The sequence below is a fragment of the Chiloscyllium plagiosum genome, unplaced genomic scaffold (genome assembly GCF_037043375.1).
Source record: "Chiloscyllium plagiosum isolate Xiang-an unplaced genomic scaffold, Cpla_swu_hap1 HiC_scaffold_16, whole genome shotgun sequence".
Lineage (NCBI taxonomy): Eukaryota > Metazoa > Chordata > Chondrichthyes > Orectolobiformes > Hemiscylliidae > Chiloscyllium > Chiloscyllium plagiosum.
This window is the reverse complement of record NW_028270154.1, coordinates 30,476,631-30,499,748: the sequence shown is the minus strand read 5'-3', so window position 1 is coordinate 30,499,748 and position 23,118 is coordinate 30,476,631. Positions and strand designations below refer to the sequence as shown.

General features: G+C 39.8%; 1 protein-coding gene across 3 annotated transcripts in view; it reads right to left on the bottom strand.

The window, feature by feature from the left end:
• The window catches only part of LOC122556563 (organic cation/carnitine transporter 2-like), a 132,885-nt gene that overhangs the window by 80,122 nt on the left and 29,645 nt on the right, over positions 1-23,118 (bottom strand). For all 3 annotated transcript variants that reach the window (XM_087995256.1, XM_087995255.1, XM_043703377.2), the window contains exon 5: positions 10,228-10,354. In XM_087995256.1, coding sequence (XP_087851382.1) covers positions 10,228-10,354 — 127 coding nt within the window. The remainder of the gene's footprint in view (positions 1-10,227; positions 10,355-23,118) is intronic.

The window sequence follows — 23,118 nt, the reverse complement described above, 5'->3', positions numbered from 1 at the left end:
TTAACTTGCAAATGGGTATCGGAGATTCCCATTGACTGATCAAGTCAAAAAACTCGGGTTGACACAAGCAATGCAAAATCACACTGTTTGGAAAGAAACATATACCCACAATGTTCCATGCGTAAGCAATAACTATGTAATCGCATAGCTTATATCAAGAATTTGATTACTTTAGTCAAAGCTGGGAAGAGCATCGACAACTCTTGACTGAACTGTTGATCAGCTACAAATAGCCAATTTGGTTATATATTTGGCTAGAAGTGAATTTGTTAAATCGATAGTAACTTACTTTAGGCCATACTTTGCAACAAAGCCAAAAAGCATTTACAAATAATGAAATTTTGCAACATGTTGGCATGAGTGATTTTATCGAAAATTTATTCCGATCTTTAGACCATTTAAAACATTTCTCAAGAGAAAGCAGCAAGTTTGAATGGAGCCAAGAACATTAGAGTCTCTTTGACAAATTTAAAGCTGAACTTACAGCCACACTGGTGTAAGCAGTATCAAAGTATGAGAAGCCATTCAAACTGGCTATTGATATCAGCAATATTGCTACGGGTGCCTTTTTACTACAGGATGACAGTGTTAATGACCTGTAAGTTATTTTTCAAACAGACAGACTGTAAGTTAATGGAAAAATTCAACACTGGAAAAGGAAACATTGCGTCATGCATTGGCTTTAAACATTTTGAAATATATGTCAGCAACAATGTGGAAGAAAAGGTCATTTATATAGACCACAATTTTTTGATTTATTTGGAATGGTTTTGAGACAAGAAGTTACAATTGTTTTGGGGAGCTTAATCCTCCAGCCATACAGTTTATAAACTGTTCATATGCTTGGAAAGGAAATTGTTATAGTAGATTCTTTATCAATAATGTGTCAATGTCAATATCAATAAGCGAAACTATCATGATTTGGAGATGCTGGTGTTGGACTGGGATGTACAAAGTTAAAAATCACACAACACCAGGTTATAGTCCATCAGATTTAATTGGAAGCACTAGCTTTCGGAGCAACGCTCCTTCATCAGGTGATAGTGGAGGAGCGTCACTCCGAAAGCTAGTGCTTCCAATTAAACCTGATGGACTATAACCTGGTGTTGTGTGATTTTTAACTTTGAAACTATCATGGTATTGTAACAGATGAAAGACTTAACAGACAATCAATTTTTCAATGTATAATTTCAGTTACATCACTGTAAATTTTTGCTATAAGTTCTGTGTGTTAGGATTGAGCCCTCCACTATTACCTGATAAAGGAGCGATGCTCTGAAAGCGAGTGTGCTTCCAAGTAAACCTGTTGGACTATAACCTGGTGTTGTGTGATTTTTAACTGTGTTCAAAGGAAGCTGAGTGTGCAATGTAAATGGACTGTTGCAAAATATGGTTGCCACGAAACTGTATATTTAATGTTAATGTGTGATAGAATGAATGTTGTCAAGATTTTTTGCTGGAAAATGAAAATGTATCATTTGAAAATTCTTACGGGTGTATGATGAATTCTGTGATTTGTATATTATTTGCTAATTTTTAAAAATTTCATCAGCAAATGGAATTTTTTTTAAAATTCAAAGTTTTAAAAAATTAGTTCAGTCATTTTGGATCTATGATTTTAAATCAGTATTGTGTCTCCTGCAATGTTACTGGAAGTTTGTTTATATTGTGGGGTTTTATGACAGCAGACTGTAACAATTGAGGCATCTTTTGAATTTAGAATGATCACTTGAATTTATCTTCGAAAAACTCCCATAGATTGGTAAAGTTTTGAGCAGTTTGAAGGAGACTTGACTGAAGTCAGGTGCCAGCATAATATGCCGTTGGAAATGGAGATCATTCAGAACAGTTAAGGATATCGATTCGCAGAGGGAAAGAATTTAGTTTGTGAAACTTCCTGGAATGCCTGGTTAGAAATCTGCATTGGTTATTCAAAGCTGAGAGAATCTAAGATATCAATTGTGTGAGGATTCAAGGAAAAGGTTCACTGCTCACAGGACCACAAACAGAAAAGCAGTTTAACCAACCTACAGATTGGTCGGGAAGAGATGTTTCTCTGTTTTTTGAGTAACTGCAAAGTGATCGTGTTGGAGACATGATTGCATCTTGTTCTCTCTCCTGGTTTAAAATCCTTAAACAGTGTTAAATATACATAGCTTACAATAAGCTCTCTTTCTTGTTAAGACCACATTTGTACCCAATATGCTTTCAGTGAGAGATGCCACGTTAACTTAGGAAAAAAATCAATGATGTCAGAATCCAGTCGAGGGTCTGACTAATCAACTCATAAAATCAGCTGGGATGATAATGACTTGTCATAGAGAACAAAAAATGGTAATGCACAATATTAACAGCAACACAGCTGGAAAAAGAATCATCACAGAGTGTTTTGACAAAGGGTCAGTTAGACTCGAAACGTCAGCTCTTTTCTCTCCTTACAGATGCTGCCAAACGTGCTGAGATTTTCCAGCATTTTCTCTTTTGGTTTCAGATTCCAGCATCCGCAGCAATTTGCTTTCAATCCTCAGAGAGTGTTGCACAGCCTGAGGAATCACCACAACATGACAGACAGCCAACCTCTTCTAGATCAGGTGTGCTGCCTTCGTGTGATCTCCAAGATGAATAGGTTTCACATGGTGAAATACACATGACAAGTGAATAACAGCAGGTCGGAAATAAAGACAACAGTGGATCATTCCCAGTCAGAGGGCACAGAGCCCTGCAATCTTTGTTCAACTGGATCTAGATGGTGAGACATAGGCTGACTTCAATGTAGATGTTCTGGAGCAACAGAAGTAAATGAATGAGGTTCCATCAGCATTTCCAGTGGTATTACACATGTTTACAGAAAGTCTGTCTCCAGCATGTGTGTCATGGACATAAAATCAGCCTTTTCTGCTGATTTTATATCCGTGGAAAGAATGGTCAGCTTCACGGAACATTAGATATGGCAAGCAAACAAATATATGCTTGACCTCAACAATGACGTACACACTCACAATGTAAACATAAGGAAGATTGAGATAAACCATACCTTAGCCATTGAGTACTTCCATCAGTGCACAAAGTTGAACTTCAGTGCATGGCTAGTAGGAACAGAGGGTAGACCAAGAAAAGGGAAATGGATCAAGTGTAGAAGGAAGTAAGGGAAAGAGCAGCCTTTCTCTATCTCTTCTAAGGGCACAGAATTAGCAGGCTTAGGAGTAGCAGCAAAAGTTAGATAAAGTATTTATAGTTAAGGAATACAATTCACTTGAGTGTTTAACATTACTACACTTTCACATTTCTAATGCACTTTCATTCATCAGTCAATTGAATAAAAAACTCAATTATCTGTCCTCTGTTTTTTGTCTGTCACCTACCAAGATGCCTTTTGACTTGTGAAGAATGGTAGGTCATAGGTTAAAGGTGACCGAAAAGCATTAATGCGGAGGATGGATTGTTGACTGTGGGACAATTTGTCTTGGGGGCTAAAGAGGAGGAGCACAATAGGTTCAGAACTGGTTTAATAAATAGCAAACTAAAATATGGTTGAAACATACACAGCATCCATAATGACTTTGTTTGTAGCTACTGATGCCTTCACTACATCTTATTCTCTCTCCTCTTCATCCATGTTCTCTTTCTCTTATTGTTAATTTTCTTTCTCCAATGAAGCAGAATTCTCATCGATTTTCTCCTCTTGCAAGTCTAGTTCTTGTGGTTGTGCAAGACATAGTGAACACTATCATTCTGGAAACCTTGGCTCATGTATCCGAAACTTGCATTTCTAACACTGTCAACTGAACCTGTTGGGATTCAGCTGAACTATGAATCTGACAGCTCTCTCATTCTAGCTGGCCTTGTTAACAGTGAAGTGTATGTAAGTGTTGCCAAACATAGAACTGGAGAACTGCAGATGCACTTGAAGGCAGAGAGGGATGTGACAAAGGTCACCTGAATATCCCTATAAGGACTTGATGGTGAAGCATTTAAGGACTGAGGTGGCCTTGACATCCACATGCTCATATTAACTATGTAAAAAGAAGTTTTCTTCCAGGAGACTGGATATGTCAGCAATCACCTGATGAGAAGCTCTCAGCCACCTGAGTCAAAGGTACACTTTGATGTCCAAGAAGGAATTCTTTCTTTATGCACCTTCTATGACCTCTTTGTTCATGCCTTCTGTTGATTAGCTCAGTTAGCTGAACAGCTGGCTTGTGATGCAGTGTAGGTTCAATTCCTGTTACTGACTGAGGTCACCATGAAAAACCTGCCTCCTGATGTGTGCTGATCCTCAGGTTAAACCACCAACTCTCTAATGAGAAAGTGGGACCACAGTGACTTTACTTTGCCTCTTTGTAGTGCCAGACGTCTGAAGAGATGATTGTTGTTGGCATTGCTCATCTATTATCCAAGGTAGCTCGGCATTAATGACTCGCATGCTCATTGGAAAGCTGATAACTAGCAGGTCAGATCAGAGGAAACAACTCCAAGGTAATAGAAATGATCTGCAAAGTTTTGGAAATCAGGTTCCAATCAGTGACAGTACAACTGAGAGCAGGTCCTTTGAAAATAAAACTTCAGCAAGGAAGCTACTATGAGAACTTTGTATTTATTTCATTTCTTCATTGGCAATTTCTAAGCCGAATCAACCCCTCATCTCACTTGCACTGTTTTCCTGGGAAAGGTCCAGAAAGCCTGGGAAATCCTTGTGCACAAAATTAAATTCAGATCCTGTTTTAATAGAGAAAGTAATGAGCTTTTGCATATTTAAACTGCAAGTCTCCTTTACCATAACAGAAGTGTTCCTGAAACGCTAAAGAACATCACAGGTTAAAAGTGGTCCATGCCGACTTCCTAACACAATGACAGTCCCTGTTATTTTCACTTCTTCCTTGTACAGAAAGACACCATTAACAGGCTAAAATTTCCTCATTGTTATCGTCCTGGAATCCAATACTACATAAGTCAATGGAAAACTTTTCTCTTTTTATTCTTTCATGGAATGCTAGGTCACTCCAAGGTCATCGATTATTTCCCATCCCTAATTATCCTGAAGAAGATGGCAGTGAGATGGGGTTCTTGACCTGCCACAGTCTTTGAGATGTGGGGACATCTACAGTATTGTTTTAGAGTGAGTTCTAACGTTTTGCCCCAGCGAGGGCAGGAGTACAGCACAGCAGAGTGAACCTAGGGGTGAACAGTGACAGGAGCTACTGCATAAATACTTGAAGAGCAGAATCAGTCAGAGCAGGACTGAGGTCAGTCAGAGATATTTGTGTCCTTTCTAGCCACAGGGATGGTCCCACAAGACTGGAGAATAGCCAATGTTGTTCCTTTGTTCAAGAAGGAGAACAGGGATAATCCAAGAACTTCTATGCTGATGAGCTTTACATCAATAGGAGGAATATTGCTGGAAAATATTCTAAGGGACAGGTGTAACTTTGGAAAAGAATGGTCTTCTTCGGGATAGCTAACATGGCTTTCTGTAGGACAGGTCTTATCTTACAAGCTTGTTTGAGGTTTTTGAGGAAATGATGTAGATCATTGATGAGGGTAAAGCATTGGATGTTGCATATATGGACTCACTAAAGAATTTGACAAGGTCCCTCACAGTAAGCTGTACCAGAAGTTTAAATCACATTGAATCCATGATGGGTTGGAAAGCTGGGCACAAAATTGTATTGGCCATTGAAGACATAGAGTAGTTTTGGAGGGATGTTTTTCTGACTAGAGGTCTGTGACCAGTGGTGCTCTGCAAGGATCACTGCAAGGATTTCTGTTGTTAGTAATAGATATAAATGACTTGGGTGACAATGTTGGTGGTCTAATTAGTAACTTTGAAGATGATACGGAAATGTTTGGGGTTGTGGATGGTCAGGAAAGGTACAAAGGACACAAGAAGAAATAGATCAATGGAAAGTTGGGTGGAGAAATGACAGATGGAATTTAATCCAGACAAGTGTGAAGGAAATACTTTTGGACATCAAATACAAGAGGGAAGTATACTGTGAATGGCCAGAACCTTAGCAGCATTGATAGACAGAGGGGTTTTGGAGTCCAAGTTCATAGATCCCTGAAAGCAGCAACACAAGTGGATAAATTAGTGAATAAAGCATATGGCATGCTTGTCTTCAAGGCACTGAGTGTAAAAGTTCACAAGTTATGCTGCAACTGTATAAGATTTTGATCTGGCCACATTTGGAGTGCTGTGTGCTGTTCTGTTCACTGCATTACAGGAAGGATGTGGAGGCTTTGGAGAGGGCACAGAGGTTCACCAGGTTGTTGGTTGGATTGGAGTGTATTAGCTATAAGGAGAGGTTTGACAAACTCTATTGTTTTCACCACAGCACCAAAGGCTGAGGCTGACCCGAAAGAAGTACTTAAAATTGTGAGAGGCATGGACAGGGTGGATAGTTGACTCTTTTTCCCAGGTGCGAAAAGTCAGATACTAAGGAGCACAAGTTTAAGGCGAGAATGGGAAAGCTTAAAGGAGATGTGCAAGGGAAGTTTTGTTATACAGAAGGTAGTAGGTGCCTGGAACACATTGCCAGGGGACTCGGTAGATGCAGATATGATAGCAAAGTTTAAACGGCATTTAGACAGACACATGAACAAGCAGAAGATAGAGAGAGATGGACTATGTACAGGCAGATGGCATTAGTTTAGAACAGTATCATGGTCCGCACAGATATGGTGGGCTGAAGGGCCTGTTCCTGTGCTACTCTGTTCTATGCTTTATGACAGCGAAGGAATGGTGATATGACTTCAGATCAAGATGGTACGTGACCTGGAGCAGGACATGGTGCTCCTCCATGCATCTGCTGCCCTTGTCCATTCAAGGTGATGGTGTTTACAGGTTTGGAAAGTGCTCTTGGAAGAGCCTTGTTGATTCACTGTAGATGATACACAGCACTGCCACAGTGCATCAGTGATGAAGGGAGTGATTGTTGAAGCTGGTGAAAGGGGCCTTGTGTTATGATCCTAGCTGATATTACTATTAGACAGATCTCAGAATGAAATCTGACTCAATGGATCATATGTATTGCTTTTTATTTAATGAGGCAGCCATTCACTGAAACATAAACACACAGGCTGCAGATTTTAACAATCACACAGAAGCTTGCTATATGAAAGGAAAACAATAACAAAACAAGCTATCTAAATATAAAATATAGCTTGAAAGATCTTAAAATACATGGTAAAGCAAAGGCTTATATGTTCTTCAACATTATCTCTTTGCAGCAATCAAAGTCCAGAGAAATTACCCTTCCCTATCAGAGCTTTAGATTTGATTGAACTGTTTCCCCTTGGTTCAGTCATGTGAACTGGGCAATCTCCAGACATGAATACTCACAAAACTGAAAGCTCAGACTTTTCTGATGCATAGAATGGAGATACATGTTCCGGGTCATGATTATGTTGGTTTTACAGGGAAAGCTCCAGGTCTGAAAGTTCATCAAGGAAACTCTTCCAAAGCTAAGTGGGCAACTTACAGTTTGATCTGAGTTAGAAACAAGAATTTCCACCCAGAGCAAAAGACTCAAGACCTAATTTTTATCAGAGGGTCTAATACAATGGATTTTTTTAAATGAACTAACAAACACTGAAAAAGTGACTGCATTTGAAATCATAACAAATTAAGGCTTTCCAGTGACTCATTGATGGTATCCAGCGTGTTGTTGAGACATAGTGTTCAGCCTCAGGGCTGTTCTCATTTAGTTGCAATGGACAAGACAATTAACCTTTGTATACAAAAAATGAGAACTAGTTTAATGAGTAAATTTAGCATGAACTAAGTTAATGAGCCATCTTACTTACATGGTTGTTGACGCCACAGTTCTGCAAAGAATCCTAGAGAAACTAAAAATGATCCTCATGGCATGAAAGGAATTGTGCTGGAAGGTTTATGAGTTTACATGAGCTTGGGGGTGTGATGGATGGCACTCGCAGGAAGGGAGAAAAACCACAGACACAGTCAGGTAGGTGGGTTTCCTTCAGCAAAAGTAGGAGAGGAAGGCAGGTAGTACAGGAGTCTACTGTGGCTAACCCTATCGCAGGAGAAAGTGAGGACTGCAGATGCTGGAGATCAGAGTCAAAAAGAGTGGCGCTGGAAAAGCACAGCAGGTCAGACAGCGTCCAAGGAGCAGGACAGTCGACGTTTTGGGCATAAGCTCTCCACGTTCCAGGTGACAGTCTTATGTCCAAAACATTGACTTTCCTGCTGTTTAGATGCTGCCTGACCGACCGTGCTTTTCCAGCGCCACACTTTTTGACTCTATCCCTATCTCAAACAAGTATGCTATTTTGGAAAAGGTAGGGGGTGATGGACTCTCAGGAAAATTTAGTACTGACAGCCAGATTTCTGGGACTGAGACTAGCTCTAGTGTAATGAAGGCTATATCAGAGTCCAAGGCTGGAAAATGGGAAGTCTTTAGATATAAGATAATGGAAGTCCAGAGATATTATGTTTTTTGTGTGGGTGAAGGACAAGGTTGGTAGATGTAGAGTATGCTGGAGAATTTGAGGTTTTCGGCAAAAATATGAAAGAAGCAGATGTTAGATTTGGACAGCACAATCAAGTGAATCCCTAGAAGAGTATAAAGGCAGTAGGAGTATACTTAAAAGGGAAATCAGGAGGGCAAAAAGGGGGCATGAGATAACTTTGATAAATAGGGTTAAGGAGAATCCAAAGGCCGCCAATTTGTGGAACTGCAGGAGATGGGGGAGTTACTAAACACATATTTTGCATCAGTGTTGACTGTGGAGAAGGATATGAAATAGAGAGAACATGGGTAAATAAACAGTGACATCTTGAAAAATGTCCATAGTACAAAGGAGGAGGTGCTGAACATCTTAAAACACATAAAGGTGGACCTGGGACCTGATCAGATGCACCCTAGAACTCTGTGGGAAGCTAGGGAAATGATTGATGGGCACATTGTTGTGATATTTGCATCATCGAAAGTCACAGGTGATATGCCAGAAGACTGGAGGTTGGCCAACGTGGTGTTACTATTTACGAAAGATGGTAAGAAAAAGCCAGGGAACGATAGATCTGTGAGCCTCACATCGGTGGTGGGCAAGTTGTTGGAGGGAATCCTGAGGGACAGGATTTACATGTATTTAGAAAGGCAAGGACTGATTAGCGATAGTCAACATGGCTTTGTGTGTGGGAGATTGTGTCTCACTAAATTGAGTTTTTTGACAAAGTAACAAAGAGGATTAATGAGGGCAGAGTAGTAGATGTAATTTATATGGACTTTAGTAAGGCGTTCAACAAGGTTCCTAATGGCAAACTGGTTAGCAAGGTTAGGTTGCATGGAATATGGGGAGAACTAGCCATTTGGATACAGAACTGGTTTGAAGGTAGAAGACAGAGGATGGTGGTGGAGAGTTGTTTTTCAGACTGGAGACCTGAGACCAGTGGTGTGCCACAAGGATCAGTGCTGGGTTCTCTGCTTTTCTTCCTTTATGTAAATGATTTTAATATGAATATAGGAGGTATGGTTCGTAAGTTTGCAGGTGACATCAAAATTGGTGATGCAGTGAATAGCAAAGAAGGTTACCTCAGAGTACAACGGACCTTGATCAGATGGGCTAATGGCCAAGGATTGGCAGGTGGAATTTAATTTAGATAAAAGTGAGTTGTTGCATTTTGGAAAGGCAAATCAGGGCAGGACTTATACACTTAATGGTAAAGTCTTGGGGGTTGTTGCTGAACAAAGAGATCTAAAAGAGACCTAAGGGGCAACATTTTCACACAGAGGGTGATGTGTGTAAGAATTGAGCTGCCAGAGGAAGTGGTGGAGACTGATACAATTATGACATTTAATGTGCAACTAAATGGGTATATGAATAGGAAGAGTTTAGAAGGATATGGGGCAAATGCTGGCAAATGGGACTAGATTTATTTCGGATATCTGGTCAGCATAGATGAGTTGGACTGAAGAGTCTGCTTCCATACTGTAGAAATCTAATGACTATGACTATTTGTTTTTGAATGAAAACAAATCATTCTTAGCAGTGAAATCTTCAATGGCTAAATAATTTGGTAGCTCTCACAATTTGTATTTATAACTGAGAAATAACAGTGACTTGGAGAAGGTGATTAACATCGGTCAGTTCATACCATCGCCAACAATCAACACTTGCAGAAGAGACAGGAAATAAGATGGGCAACAAAATAAATATACCCTTACTAACAACCACAAGGGAAACAAATATAATGTTTTGTGGCAGTACCTCAAGATCACTGAATAGTGTTGCTGGTGGAGTAACACAATTTTTCTTTGCCATTTTATGGATTGTTGCTTCAGCCTCCTGTACCCTTCCAGTTGTCAGCAGCCAGCGTGGAGACTCAGGAATAAGCCTGGGATTAAAAGAACTTGATTTCAAAGAAAGAATATAGAAGTCACGAAATGGACTTGTGCAATTACTGTTAACATTAAATATTCCCTACTGCGTATATTGAAGTAAACTAAAGGCATTATATTCCTGCCATAGATCTTAGGGCTGCTGTCAATTCGACAGAGACAACTAATAGTAGCTTGACTTGAGGGTCACTAGGCCACAGGTAAGGGGTAAGGTTGAGAAGGAGAGTTGCTCATGGTGATCTCAACCATTAACAGGAATTGAACCCACACAGTTGGCATCAGTTCGCGTTATCATCAAGCCATCCAGCCAACTGAGCTAACCTATTTGCTGCCACTATCCTTTCTTGGAAGTAGTTCACCTGGTTCTGAAAGGATTTTGTTTCATTTATTATCATGAAACACTCCTTGTAATATTTGTCTACGGACCTTCAGTCTTCAGCAGAAGAGGCCCATACTTGAGTGAAAAAAAGAATAATTTATTACTCATTAGTAAGCAAATACGTTATCAAGGTGACTACTTCCTGATGAAGGAGCGTCGCTCTGAAAGCTAGTGTGCTTCCAATTAAACCTGTTGGACTATAACCTGGTGTTGTGTGATTTTTAACTTTGTACACCCCAGTCCAACACCGGCATCTCCAAATCAAACAGGTTATGATATCTTAGGACTGATTAACTACATTAACATTAGGTAAGAGTTATAGTTATCTCAAAAGATGATAACTAGCTCTTTGCTACATGACTGTAGACTGTAGATCTAAAAACTAACAATAAACTAGAACTACCAGAGATAGTCATAGAGTCATGGGGCAGGAACAGGCAGAAACAATGGGTCTGCCCGGGAAAGTTTGGGGCGAAGGTAGAAGTAGGCTTAATGGGGGTTGGGGATTGTGTGCTGGGAGGCTAGGGAGAGGGAACGTCCCCAGACAAGATGGCGTTAATGACAGTGCTGGACACAATAGCCCAATGTTTGATGGTGAGGTCGTGGCCTGAGGGGAGACAAGAAGAAGTATGAGAGGTGATGTTCAGCCTCCACATTGTAGAGGTCAGTATGCCAAATAACAACAGCACCAGCCTAGTCATCAAGCTTGATTACAAGGGCAGAGCTGAATCTGAGAGCATGGAGTGAAGTCAGTTCAGAGAGACATAAATTAAGTCTATGTTGTGCTCAGACAGTGATCACCAGTAAACCGTCCATGCTGAAGTTATTACAAGGCCACTCTCACCTTCCTTACAGGAGTCACTAAAAAAGCACAAGGAGAGGTATGTTGACTTACTCTTCCTTAACCCAAAGGTCTATAACAGGAAAAGCCTATATAGTTCTTTGAGCCTATTCCGCCATTGAGCTCAGTGTTAAAAGATTCAATAATTCCTTATGAACAATGATTTGGATGGCCCAATTTCTACTACACTTTGCATTAAAACAGAATGTTATTCTTTCCAGGAACAGACCAGTAGTTCAAGAAGGGCTGAAGAAGGGCTTATGCCCGAATTGTCGATTCTCCTGTTCCTTGGATGCTGCCTGACCTGCTGTACTTTTCTAGCAACACATTTTCAGCATGCCAAAGTTCAAGAAGACATGCCAAAATATTTTTTTTCAAAAATTACACACACACATTCTTTGTTAATGTCTCATTTTATAGGGGCAAGGCCTGGAATCCCCGACAAGCCTTCAACGATCATTCATTTCTCTTAATGATGACATCAACTTTACTCAGTGCTTAGATCAGTTTGAATCAAGCAAAATTTTTATGTTCGACATTCACGCTCACACAGCCAAAAATAAAGCGTACCCATGAATCGAAAAACACAAGAAATAGGATCCCTGGAATCAACAAAGACAAAGACAACAGCAATGTCAGAACAAGGTTTCTTCTATGCACAGCTAAAACTTTTACCCAATGCAGCCAAGAAGAATGGGACAGGGTGAGTTTTAAAGTGTACACCATTCTTACCAGAAGCTCATTGGTTACCAGTTTACAGTTTGGTAGCTGAGATCCCCACTGAAAGTTGTTAGGAGCTTGGAGCCTTAATACTAAGTGGAATCCCATCATATCAACAGGGCAACAATGTTTTTTTTAAACTCAGGCTTGAATTGGTGTCACTTTCTACTCTGAAGGAAAAAGGAGATGTGTTGAAATCTTTCCTTTCTGTGGCCAGGAAGAGCATGTGCTCCTTCACATCCTGCCCTGCCAAGGACTCACCCCAGCAGCCTCCTGAATTTCAGTTCACAGTCATCAGCTGTTTCCAAGTGTGACAGACAAGCTGCTAATCAGTGTGTGCATGTGATTTCTGAGAATTAAAATGTCTTTAGTCTGAAATTTAGGGCAAAGAGCATGCTATGAATCATTCCCCTATCCACGTGAACCTTGGTGGGAATTAAAATCAACTCTATGGAAACATTCCTGAATAAGTTAATGAAGTCAATTAAAAATAATTTAATGACGTAACAAAAGAATTTTAGTTTGTTTTTTGAATGGGTGTATGGCTTTCGATATCAAATGCTCCTTCTGATCATATGACGCATTGATAATTAAATCATATCTTCTTCATCCTTTTCACTGACTAACAGTAAAAGAGCTGGAGGGCAGAACAAATACATTTTGTACTGAGCAAGGTGATGCCTGAAAATATTTCATCAGGACAGCACACAGTCTCCAGACGTCAATGCCTAGCTTATTAATCTTTCATTTAAAAAACTTAAATGGAAAAATTAATGATGCAATGACTGAATTTATACTAAACCCATTATCTTCCCTTTGATAATTTACTAACCCCTTGCATTCTGGGAATAAATGCTGACTGTGAGTCTGGTGCTTACCTGTAGAAAGCTAAGTACATCTTGGAAAGTGAACAAGAAAGTTCACTTCCAAAATGTTCAAATTGCATTCATTGTAATCTGGCAGTAAGCTGTTCAAAGGGTTTGGTTCATGTATAAATTGGTCATTAAAGGGAAGTTGTTGTTCTTCTCAAGACAGAATGAGAATGGAAGGAATGATAGCAGTAGTGAATGGGAAGGAGTTAGTATTTGAAAATGGAAACCACTTACAATGTCACCTAGTGTGGGGAGATTAGGAAAGAAAGGTGGAGATCACCTGTTTACTGAAGGAAGTGAGTTTAAGCTTATCAAGGGCAAGGAGGAAAGGGAAAATAATCTGGAGAGAGATGTAGGCACAGGACCAAGGGGATCCTGGTGTTGGTCTCACATTCAAATGAGAGGGGAAAAGTAGAACAGACACCTCTCAATACTGGTAACCAAGACCTCCTTGAACTTCTTGTTGAAATCAGTGGTGGAAGAGTTTGTGAAAAACAATTTAATGGGGTAGTCACTTTTGGAGAAAAGAAGGCAGAGGTTGTCTTTGGTCAGCAAAATGTTGGTCTCCTGGCATAAGGGCATAAATGACAGAGGGTCAGGTCTCGAAGAAGGAAGTCCATGGTGCTCTCCTTAGAGGATAACTACTCTGAAAAAGTTATCAAGCACCAGTTACACAAGAGTATCCCAAAAGAGGTTAGATGGGATAAACAACTTTCGAAGAATTTTAATGGTGGTAAGAGGTAATATCTATTAATTAGCCACAATAAACGTTGATCCTGACAATAGAAAGTGCTGAATGGAGAATGTGAATATTATGTTGACTGGGTGAAGAGGTAACAGGCAGTCAAGGAGTCATTTTGGGAGTGGCGCTAGCTTGAGAGAAGTTTGTGGGAGTACCATAAACCATTGATGAAGGAAGTGTTTTTTTTTGATTCAACCAAAGCTGATTTTCTTTTTAAACATAGTGTGGTGATAACATCAAAGACAGTGATATAAAGTTCCAAACTAATGTTCTTGCACGTGGCTTTGAATCCCAATGACTGATTGTAAAACAAGTCTGTTTGAAATGTATTAACCTGCAGAAATGTGCCTTTTATAGGCAAAGAATATGCGGTTAAAAGAACCAAAAGGAATTTCAGGTATACTGTTCAGCTGTAGGACAGTGCACCCTAATATCTGTACCAGCTACTCACCGTTAAAAACCCTGTGCAACAAACCTCATTTTAACCTTCAAAATCTCATCAGCAAGATAAAAAACAAAAGAACTGTGGATTCTGGAAATCAGAAACAAAAACAGAAATTGCTGGAAAAGCTCAGCAGGTCCGGCAGCATGTGTGGAGAGAAATCAGAGTTAATGTTTCAGGTCCAATGACGTTTCCTCAAACCAATTCGCCACATATGATGCCAGACCTGCTGAGCTTCTCCAGCAATTTCCGTTTTTGTGCCTCAACTGCGAAAATTTATTTTCCGTACAAATGGTTCTGCGTAACAAGGCTTGCAGTTCGTCATCTCTCTGCTAGTTCAGAATAAATTACAAACTCCTTATGTATTGCTCTTATTATCCTGAAAGAATAGTAAATAAGAAAGCTTAATACAATCTTTAAATGTAGGTGTCAGAGTACTCGTGTTAGAAAACTATCATATTCTGCTTCTATTATTATTTACTCTTATCCCCAGCAACCACCAAAATTTCATTTGGACCTCCTCTCGTTCTGTTTTGAAACTATTCTGCAGCACTCATTCATTTGTGCAATCAATTCAAATCATGGACTCTATATGTATATTGTTGTTTTTCAGGGCTATTGCAATTACATTTCTCCCTCACAAAATCAGAGGGCTGTTTGTGGATGGTACAGTGGCTCACTGATTAGTACTGCTACATCACAGCACCAGGGACCTAGGTTTGATTCCACCCTCAGATGACTGTGTGGAGTTTGCACATCCTCCTGGTGTTTCTGGGTGCTTTGGTTTTCTCCTACAGTCTAAAGGTGTGCAGGTTAGGTGGATTGGCCATGTTAAATTGTCCATGGTGTCCAGGTATGTGTAGGATAGATGAATTAGCCAATGGGAAATGCAGAGGCCTGGGGTGAGTCTGGTGGGATGATGTTCAGAGGGGTGGAATGGGCTGAATGGGCTGTCTCCACAGTGTAGGTATTCTATGATCTGTCAGTATATGACTATTTTCTGAAACCTCCTGTTAAAGCTTGTATTAGGCTTTCTTGTCCACTATTCTCTCAGCACATTCTCCCTGTTTGTGTCTCTAAGCCAGGACCTGTGAGGCATGAAAGGTGCATTTGTAACATGGTCAAACAGCTTAATATTGTCAACGTGTATATGCCTAGAGGCAGATGATGAAAGCATGAGAGAATTTCCTAGTCAGCAAGGCCTGTGCCAAGCAGTGTGCCACAAGCATTGGCGCTGGGTCCACTGCTTTTCGTCATTTATATAAATGACTTTGATGTGAACATAGGAGGTATGGTTACTAAGTTTGCAGATGACACCAAAATTGGAGGCGTACTGGACAATGAAGAAGGTTTCCTCAGAGTACAATGGGACCTTGATCAGATGGGCTCATGGGCCAAGGGATGGCAGATGGAGTTTGATTTAGATAAATGCGATGTGCTGCATGTTGGAAAGGCAAATCAGGACAGGATATATACACATAATGGTAAGGTCATGGAAAGTGTTGCTGAACAAAGAGACCTTCAGTGCAGGTTTATAGTTCCTTGAAAGTGGAGTTCCAGCTAGATGGGAAAGTGACGAAGGCGTTTGGTACGCTTACCTTTATTGGTCAGAGCATTGAGTATAGGAGTTGGAAGGTCATGTTGAGGCTGTACAGGACATTTCTAAGGCCGCTTTTGGAATATCCTGTTCAATTCTAGTTGCCCTGCTATAGGAAGGATGTTGTGAACTTTAAAGGGTTCGGAAAAGATTTACAAGGATGTTGCTCGGGTTGGAGGGTTTGAGCCACAGGGAAAGGTTGAATAGGCTGGGGCTGTTTTCCCTGGAGCATTAGAGGCTGAGGAGTGACCTTATGGAGGCTTATAAAGTCATGAGGGCCATGGATAGGGTGAATAGCCAAGACCTTTTCCCCGAGTGTGTGAGTCCAAAACTAGGGGTCACAGGTTTAAAGTGAGAGGAGAAAGATTTAAAAAGAATCTAAGGAGCAACTTTTTCATGCAGAGGGTTGTGGAGGCTGGTACAATTACAACATTTAAAAGGCTTCTGGGTGGGTATATGAATGGGGAAGGGTTCAGAGGAATGTGGGCCAAATGCTGGCAGATGGGACGAGATTAATTTAGGATATCTGGTCGGCATTGACGAGTTGGACCAAAGGGTCTGTTTTCGTGCTGTACAGCTCTTTGTCTCAAAGTCAATGACAAACCATCACAGTACTTTTCCCAGAGGTGTAGACCGATATAATTTCTGGCCCAAATCTCAGAAATAAGCACCGGAGAAAAAGACAGACAGATCAATGATGTAATTCCTGTTAGGGAGCCTACAAACTGCTTCCACCAGCATTTTCTGACTCTTTTTATTCACAACCTCAAAGTGTATTGATTACAAACTATACAAATTCTACTGCATAATATCCCAAGCAAAACTTCTTCCTTAATATTGTGTTCACTTCACCCTTTACTGTCGGTGTGTCCTTTCATCTTCGGCATTCTGCCAATCTTTTTAAAAACACTATGAACTCTGGGATACTTCCCAATTTTGGTCAATATGTAACATGTCTTTGTACTCGTGATAAGATTAAAACCATTTATCTCTAATTATCATACTGAGTTTAATTTGGATAAATGCCACGTATTCCATTTTGGTAAAACAAACAAAGGCAAGACTTATACAGTTAAAAGTAGGACCTTGGGTAGTGTTGTAGAACAGAGAGACCTCAGGGTTCAGGTACATAATTCTTTGAAGTTTGCATCACATGTAGATAGGGTGTTGAAGAAGCTGTTTAGCATGCATTCCTTCATTGCTCAAACCTTTGAGTATAGGAGTTGAGACGTTATGTTGAGATTGTACAGGACATTTGTGAGGCTTCTTCTGGAATACCGTGTCCAGCTCTGGTTGTCTTGTCAGAGGAAGGATATAATTAAGCAGGAGAGGGTTCATAAGAGATTGACCAGGATGTTGGTGGGAATAGAATGTTTGAGTTTAAGAAGAGTATGGAAGGGAGGGGACATTTTTCACTAGACCACAGAAGGTAGAGATGTAACCTTAGAGAGGCTTATCAGTCAGGATCATAGCCAATGCCTAGTATAGTCTTTATCTATTACTCCACGACTTTATCTACAACCACCATTTTAACTTTCCTTTTGTTGCTGAACACTGAATCTGGTTTCCAGGACAAGTGTAAAGTTATCAATTATAAAACTTGGGAGTTCATCTCATATTTTTAGATCTACATCAACTATCTAATGAAAATTATGTGCCAGGAAGGCTTGCATTAGGACATGATGGTGTCCACTGATACATATTTCACATTTCACCCAAATCTCTTCAACGTACTTCATATACCCATCAATCACACATGCATCCTTATGCAGGACTTTTAATTTTTGACAAGAGTAAATTGTGTTAACTTAAGACAATTCATCTTTCTTTCTGATCCTTATCACATGCTGCCATTAATAATTCTCCAACATTTTAATTATAAATCTTTGTTAAGGGAATATATAGTAACGTCTTTATTGAGTAAACTCAGTCTTTCCAAAAATAATTGCTTTATCATGCTGCATGTTGAGTTTCCTTTGTGCTTTTTTCATTGAAGGCTCTTTTTAAACTGCAAAGTTATCCTACTAGAAATTATATCAGCAACAATAAAATAGCTTACTCCAGTTGCACTGCATGGAATCATCATGTTCTTCTCATCTTATGTATTATATCCCTGAAGTAAAAACACAAAAAGCAACATGATACAGAAGCTGGAGATCTGAAACAAAAACAAAACAATTCCGAAAACAGTCAGCAGCTGAAGGTCATGGACCTGACAGATTAACCCCGTTCCTTGCCACAAAATCTTCCTACTCCCTGACCTCATGTCAACCCTCACTGGTGAATCTTTAACTCTTCCACTCTAATGGTGTCAGTGTCCAATATCTGATCTTGAAACGTTGCAATCATTGCCTCCTCCAGTTATTGCAACATCATGGAAATGCCTCATCTGTACAATCAAACTCTGAAAACTATTTCTTCGTCAGGACATTTTCAAGGCAGCAGATATCTGATCCAAGAATTAAATCCCAGTTAGGGGTCCATCAGGAGTTTGTCTATGCACAAAATCTTAGCACAATCCAGGTATTTAAATATCAATTCTGAAGAAAGAATCTCCAAATTTAATTAATCAACTCTTTTACAATTAAAGTCCATGGTATATTCCTCCATATGATGAATGACCACGATCCGTCATCTTATCAAAATCTGACCATAACTTATAGGCATTCAAAAAAATCATGTTTGTGTTCAATTTCAACCATGGAGTTTAGAGTTATAGAGTCACAGAGATATACAGCACGGAAACAAACCCTTCGGTTCAACTCGTCCATGCTGACTAGATATCCAAACCTAATCTAGTCCCATTTGTTAGCACTTTGCCTATATCTCACTAAACCCTTCACACTCATATACCTATCCAGATGACTTTTAAATGCTGTAATTGCACCAGCCTCCACCACTTCCTCTGGCAGTTCATTCCACACACGCACTACCATCTGCTTGAAAAAGTTGCCCCTTAGGTCCTTTTATATTTTTCCCTTCCCACCCTGAACCTATGCCCTCTAGTTCTGGACTCCCCCACCCCAGGGAAAAGACCTTGTCTATTTATCGTATCCATGCCCCTCAGGATTTTATAAACCTCTATAAGGTCACCTCTCAGCCTCCAATGCTCCAGGAAAAATAGCCCCAATCTATTCAGCCTCTCTCTATAGCTCAAATCCTCCAACTCTGGTAACATCCTTGTAACTCTTTTCTGAATCCTTTCAAGTTTCACAACATCCTTCCAATAGGAAGGAGACCAGAATTGCACACAATATTCCAAAAGTGGTCTAACCAATGTCTTGTACAGCCACAACATGACCTCCCAACACCTATTTTAAATGCTCTGACCAATAAAGGAAAGCATACCAAACACCTCCTTCACTATCCTATCTACTTGTGACTCTATTTTCAAGGAGCTATGAATTTAATCCAGTTTATCCATTTAATCCAAGATGGAGGACTAGAAAAATCTGTGGCTGTAAGAGCTGCTCCTTTTTGAGATATTTTAGGTGTTGGAGGTGATTTCCTCAAATTCCAGGAGCAGCAATTACTGTTTTATATGCTGTAAATTTAATAGAAATTCTAAGCATTCATCAGAATCGGCTAGACAAGTATTTAACTCACAAAATACTTGCTTCAGATTTTAGTTTTGTTATCAACTTACAATGCCAAGACCATAGTTTGTTCTCTCCTTGGTAAGGAACACAGCCCCTATTCACATGTCTTGATTCGTCCCCAATTCATAAGGTTATGAGACTATCGGTAGGCAATCATACTCTGGCAATTTACACTCGCCTTCAGCCATTCTTAACAAAAATATCAATTGTAACTTTCTGTCAAAAAAAAATTTAATTTCAAATCTACACCTTTAATACACTATTCTCTACTATCATGGACAGTCAGTAGCTAAAGTTGGATTTTGCTGTGGATGAGACAAATTATCTGCAAGTTAAACTTTGATTTTATCTTGTAGTGGGCGCAAAGATGTTTGTGTTATTTTACCCCGGCTGGAAGCCAACAGCCCTTTAACGGTGTTGCAAGTTCTACAGTTGTATAACACAAGGGATTTTCTATCTCCACTCTAACCTGACCTTCGCTGCCAACCAGCTTTAACATGCTTCAGTAAATTAGCCAGCAAAGTTATAATGCAGTCTGTGAAATCTAATTTAGACTGATCTGGGGATTCACTAGGTTCAACTCTGTTACTCTCGGGTGGATAGAATTCTTCCACATATATGGTGTCACAGTAGCATAGGAAAAGAAAATCCCAGTCCCAGATCTAATCCGTTTAACACAACAGTTAGGAAGTTTAACTAATTATGTTGAAAATGCCATTGATATACTTTGCTTACCAATACGATGAGGTAAAAGGTTTATTCAAAATTCTAACTCTAATCAACAAACTCAACATAGCAGTCAGCTAAGTGCCAGGATAGCTTCAAAATTCTTTGCTGTTCAGTTTACAAATGTCACCAGCACCAACTAAGGTGTCATGTGACAAGGACATTACATTGACTTATTTTCTAGTTCGTTGCTTTTCACTCCATGATTCAAGTATACTAATAAAACAGGAAAATCAACCTCAAACTCAAAATTCATTAGCAAATGAAACATTTTACATCTTGAAATTTCAGGCAATGCGCATAAGAACATTTGACAAGTAAAAAAATAATCACCTCTTTTTAATCAGTAACAAAAGAACTCTGTGTAAAACTCTTTAATTCAGAAATAGGATATATTCTCAAATTATTAGTCATGGGTAATTAATGTGATACATTACAGAAAACAATCACAGCTGTTTTCATAGCTCACTGCTCCTGCAATCACTCATCTATTTTTAATTCAATTTCAAGAATGGCTTCTAATTTATTGATAGTCTTATTTCCAGGAATTGTGTCATGTGAATCCATGAGGACAAGCATCAGGAAACATGAAACAAGATCCAAACACTAAATATGCAGCATAGAGACATACAGCCATAGAGATATACAGAATGAACATGGTTCAGTCCAACCCGTGCAGACCAACCAGGTATCCTAAATTAATCTCGTTCCATTTGTCAACATTTGGCCGATACTCCTCTAAACACTTTCTATTCATGTGCCCATCCAGATAACGTTTAAGTATTGTAATTGTCCCAGCCTCTACCTCTTCCTCTGGCAGCTCATTCCATACATGCACCGCCCTCTGCATGAAAAAGTTGCACTCAGGTCCCTTTTAATTTTTTTTCCCTCTCACCTTAAACCTATGCCCTCTAGTTTTGGACTCTCCACCCCTGGGGAGAAGACCTGGCTATATTTATCCTATCCATGACCCTCATGATTTTATAAACTTCTGTAAGGTCATCCCTCCGACACTCCAGGGAAAACAGCCCCAGCCAATTTAGCCTCTTCCTCTAGCTCAAACCGTCCAACCCTGGCAACATTCTTATAAATCTTTTCTGAACCCTTTCCTATAGCATCCTTCCTATAGCATCCTTCCTATAGCAGGAAGACCAGACTTGAAAGCAGTATTCCGAAAGTGGCCTAACCAATGTACTGTATAGCCACAACATGACCTTCCAACTCCTATACTCAATGCTCTGTCCAATAAAGGCAAGTATACCAAATGCCATCTTCACCAGATTATCTACCTGTGACTCCAATTTCAAGGAACTATGAACCTGCACTCCAAGGTCTCTTTGTTCAGCAACAATCCCCAGGACCTTATCATTAAGTGTATAAGTCCTGTCCTGATTTGCCTTTCCAAAATGTAGCACCTCACATTTATCTAAATTAATCTCCATCTGCCATTCCTTGGTCCATTGACTCGTTGTACTCTGATCAAATTCCCATTGTACTCTGAGGTAACCATCTTGGCTGTCTACTACACCAACAATTTTGCTGTCATCTGCAAACTTACCAACCATATTTCCTATATTCACATCCAAATAATTTATGTAAATGACAAAATACAGTGAACCCAGCGCCGATCCTTGTAGCACACCTCTTGTCACAGGCCTCTCATCTGAAAATCAACCCTCCACCACCCACCCTCTGTCTCTCGCCTTCGAGCTAGTTATGTATCCAAATGGCAAGTTCTCGCTGTATTTCATGTCATCTAACCCTGTTAACCAATCTATCATGCAGAACCTTGTCAAACACCTTATTGATGCCCATACAGACCATACATGCAAGCAATCTTATACTTACAGTATGCTCAGAGAATAGAATGATGCTATTTTTCTGCACTTTCTCTGTGTGGTCTTTACTCCAGGGTAGAAGAATCCAAAACTAGAGGCCATAGATTCAAGGGGAATCACTTAAAAGGGACCTGAAAGCCAACCTTTTCACAGATGGTGATATGTGCATGAACTGCCAGAGGAAGTGGTAGAGGCAGGTACAGTTGTAACATTTAGAAGACATTTGGACAAGTACATGAATAGAAAGGTTTAGAAGGATATGGGCCAAATGCAGGTAAATGGGACTAGTTTGGTTTAGGATATCTGGTCAGCATGGACACGTTGGGCTGAAGGGTCTGTTTCCATGTATGACTCTATGACCCTGTTAACTACCTCCTCCCTTATTTACATTAATTCTGGTTTCTCCTGCTTCTTTCATCTCTAGTCCCTATTTGCAGTTCTGTTTCTCTTCTTCTCAACCTTAATTTCTGCCTCACAATTGCCTACTTAATGATTCGCTCACCTTGCCTCTTCGTTCCTTAAGGGAGATGTTTTCACACCACCATTTCTATCTGCCTCGACTGCTTTCCTATTTCATTTAACACTCCTCTACTTGTTACTTTTTCTACTTTTGTCATTTAAATGTTTCTTCTTTGTTTGACAAAGAACTTCATTCTTTCACATTTTTTCACTCTTGATTTCAATCCTCTTACTCTTGCTTTTGAATTTGCCATTCATGTTTATCTCCACTTTAAATCCCTATTTTCTGTCCTGTGACATAGCTACATGAGAAACCTAGTGTGAAGAGATAGGTCTTAGGTGACTGTGTGGAGTTTGCACATTCTCCCATGTCTGTTTGCACAGGTTTCCTCCAGGTGCTCCGGTTTCCTCCCACAGTCCAAAAATGTCCAGGTTAGGTGGTTTGGCCATGTTAAAAAATTGCGCAGTGGTGTCCATTGTGCAATGGTTGTGCAGGTTTATAGGGTTAGCCATGGTAAAAATCCTACACAGGTTTTTGGGGATGG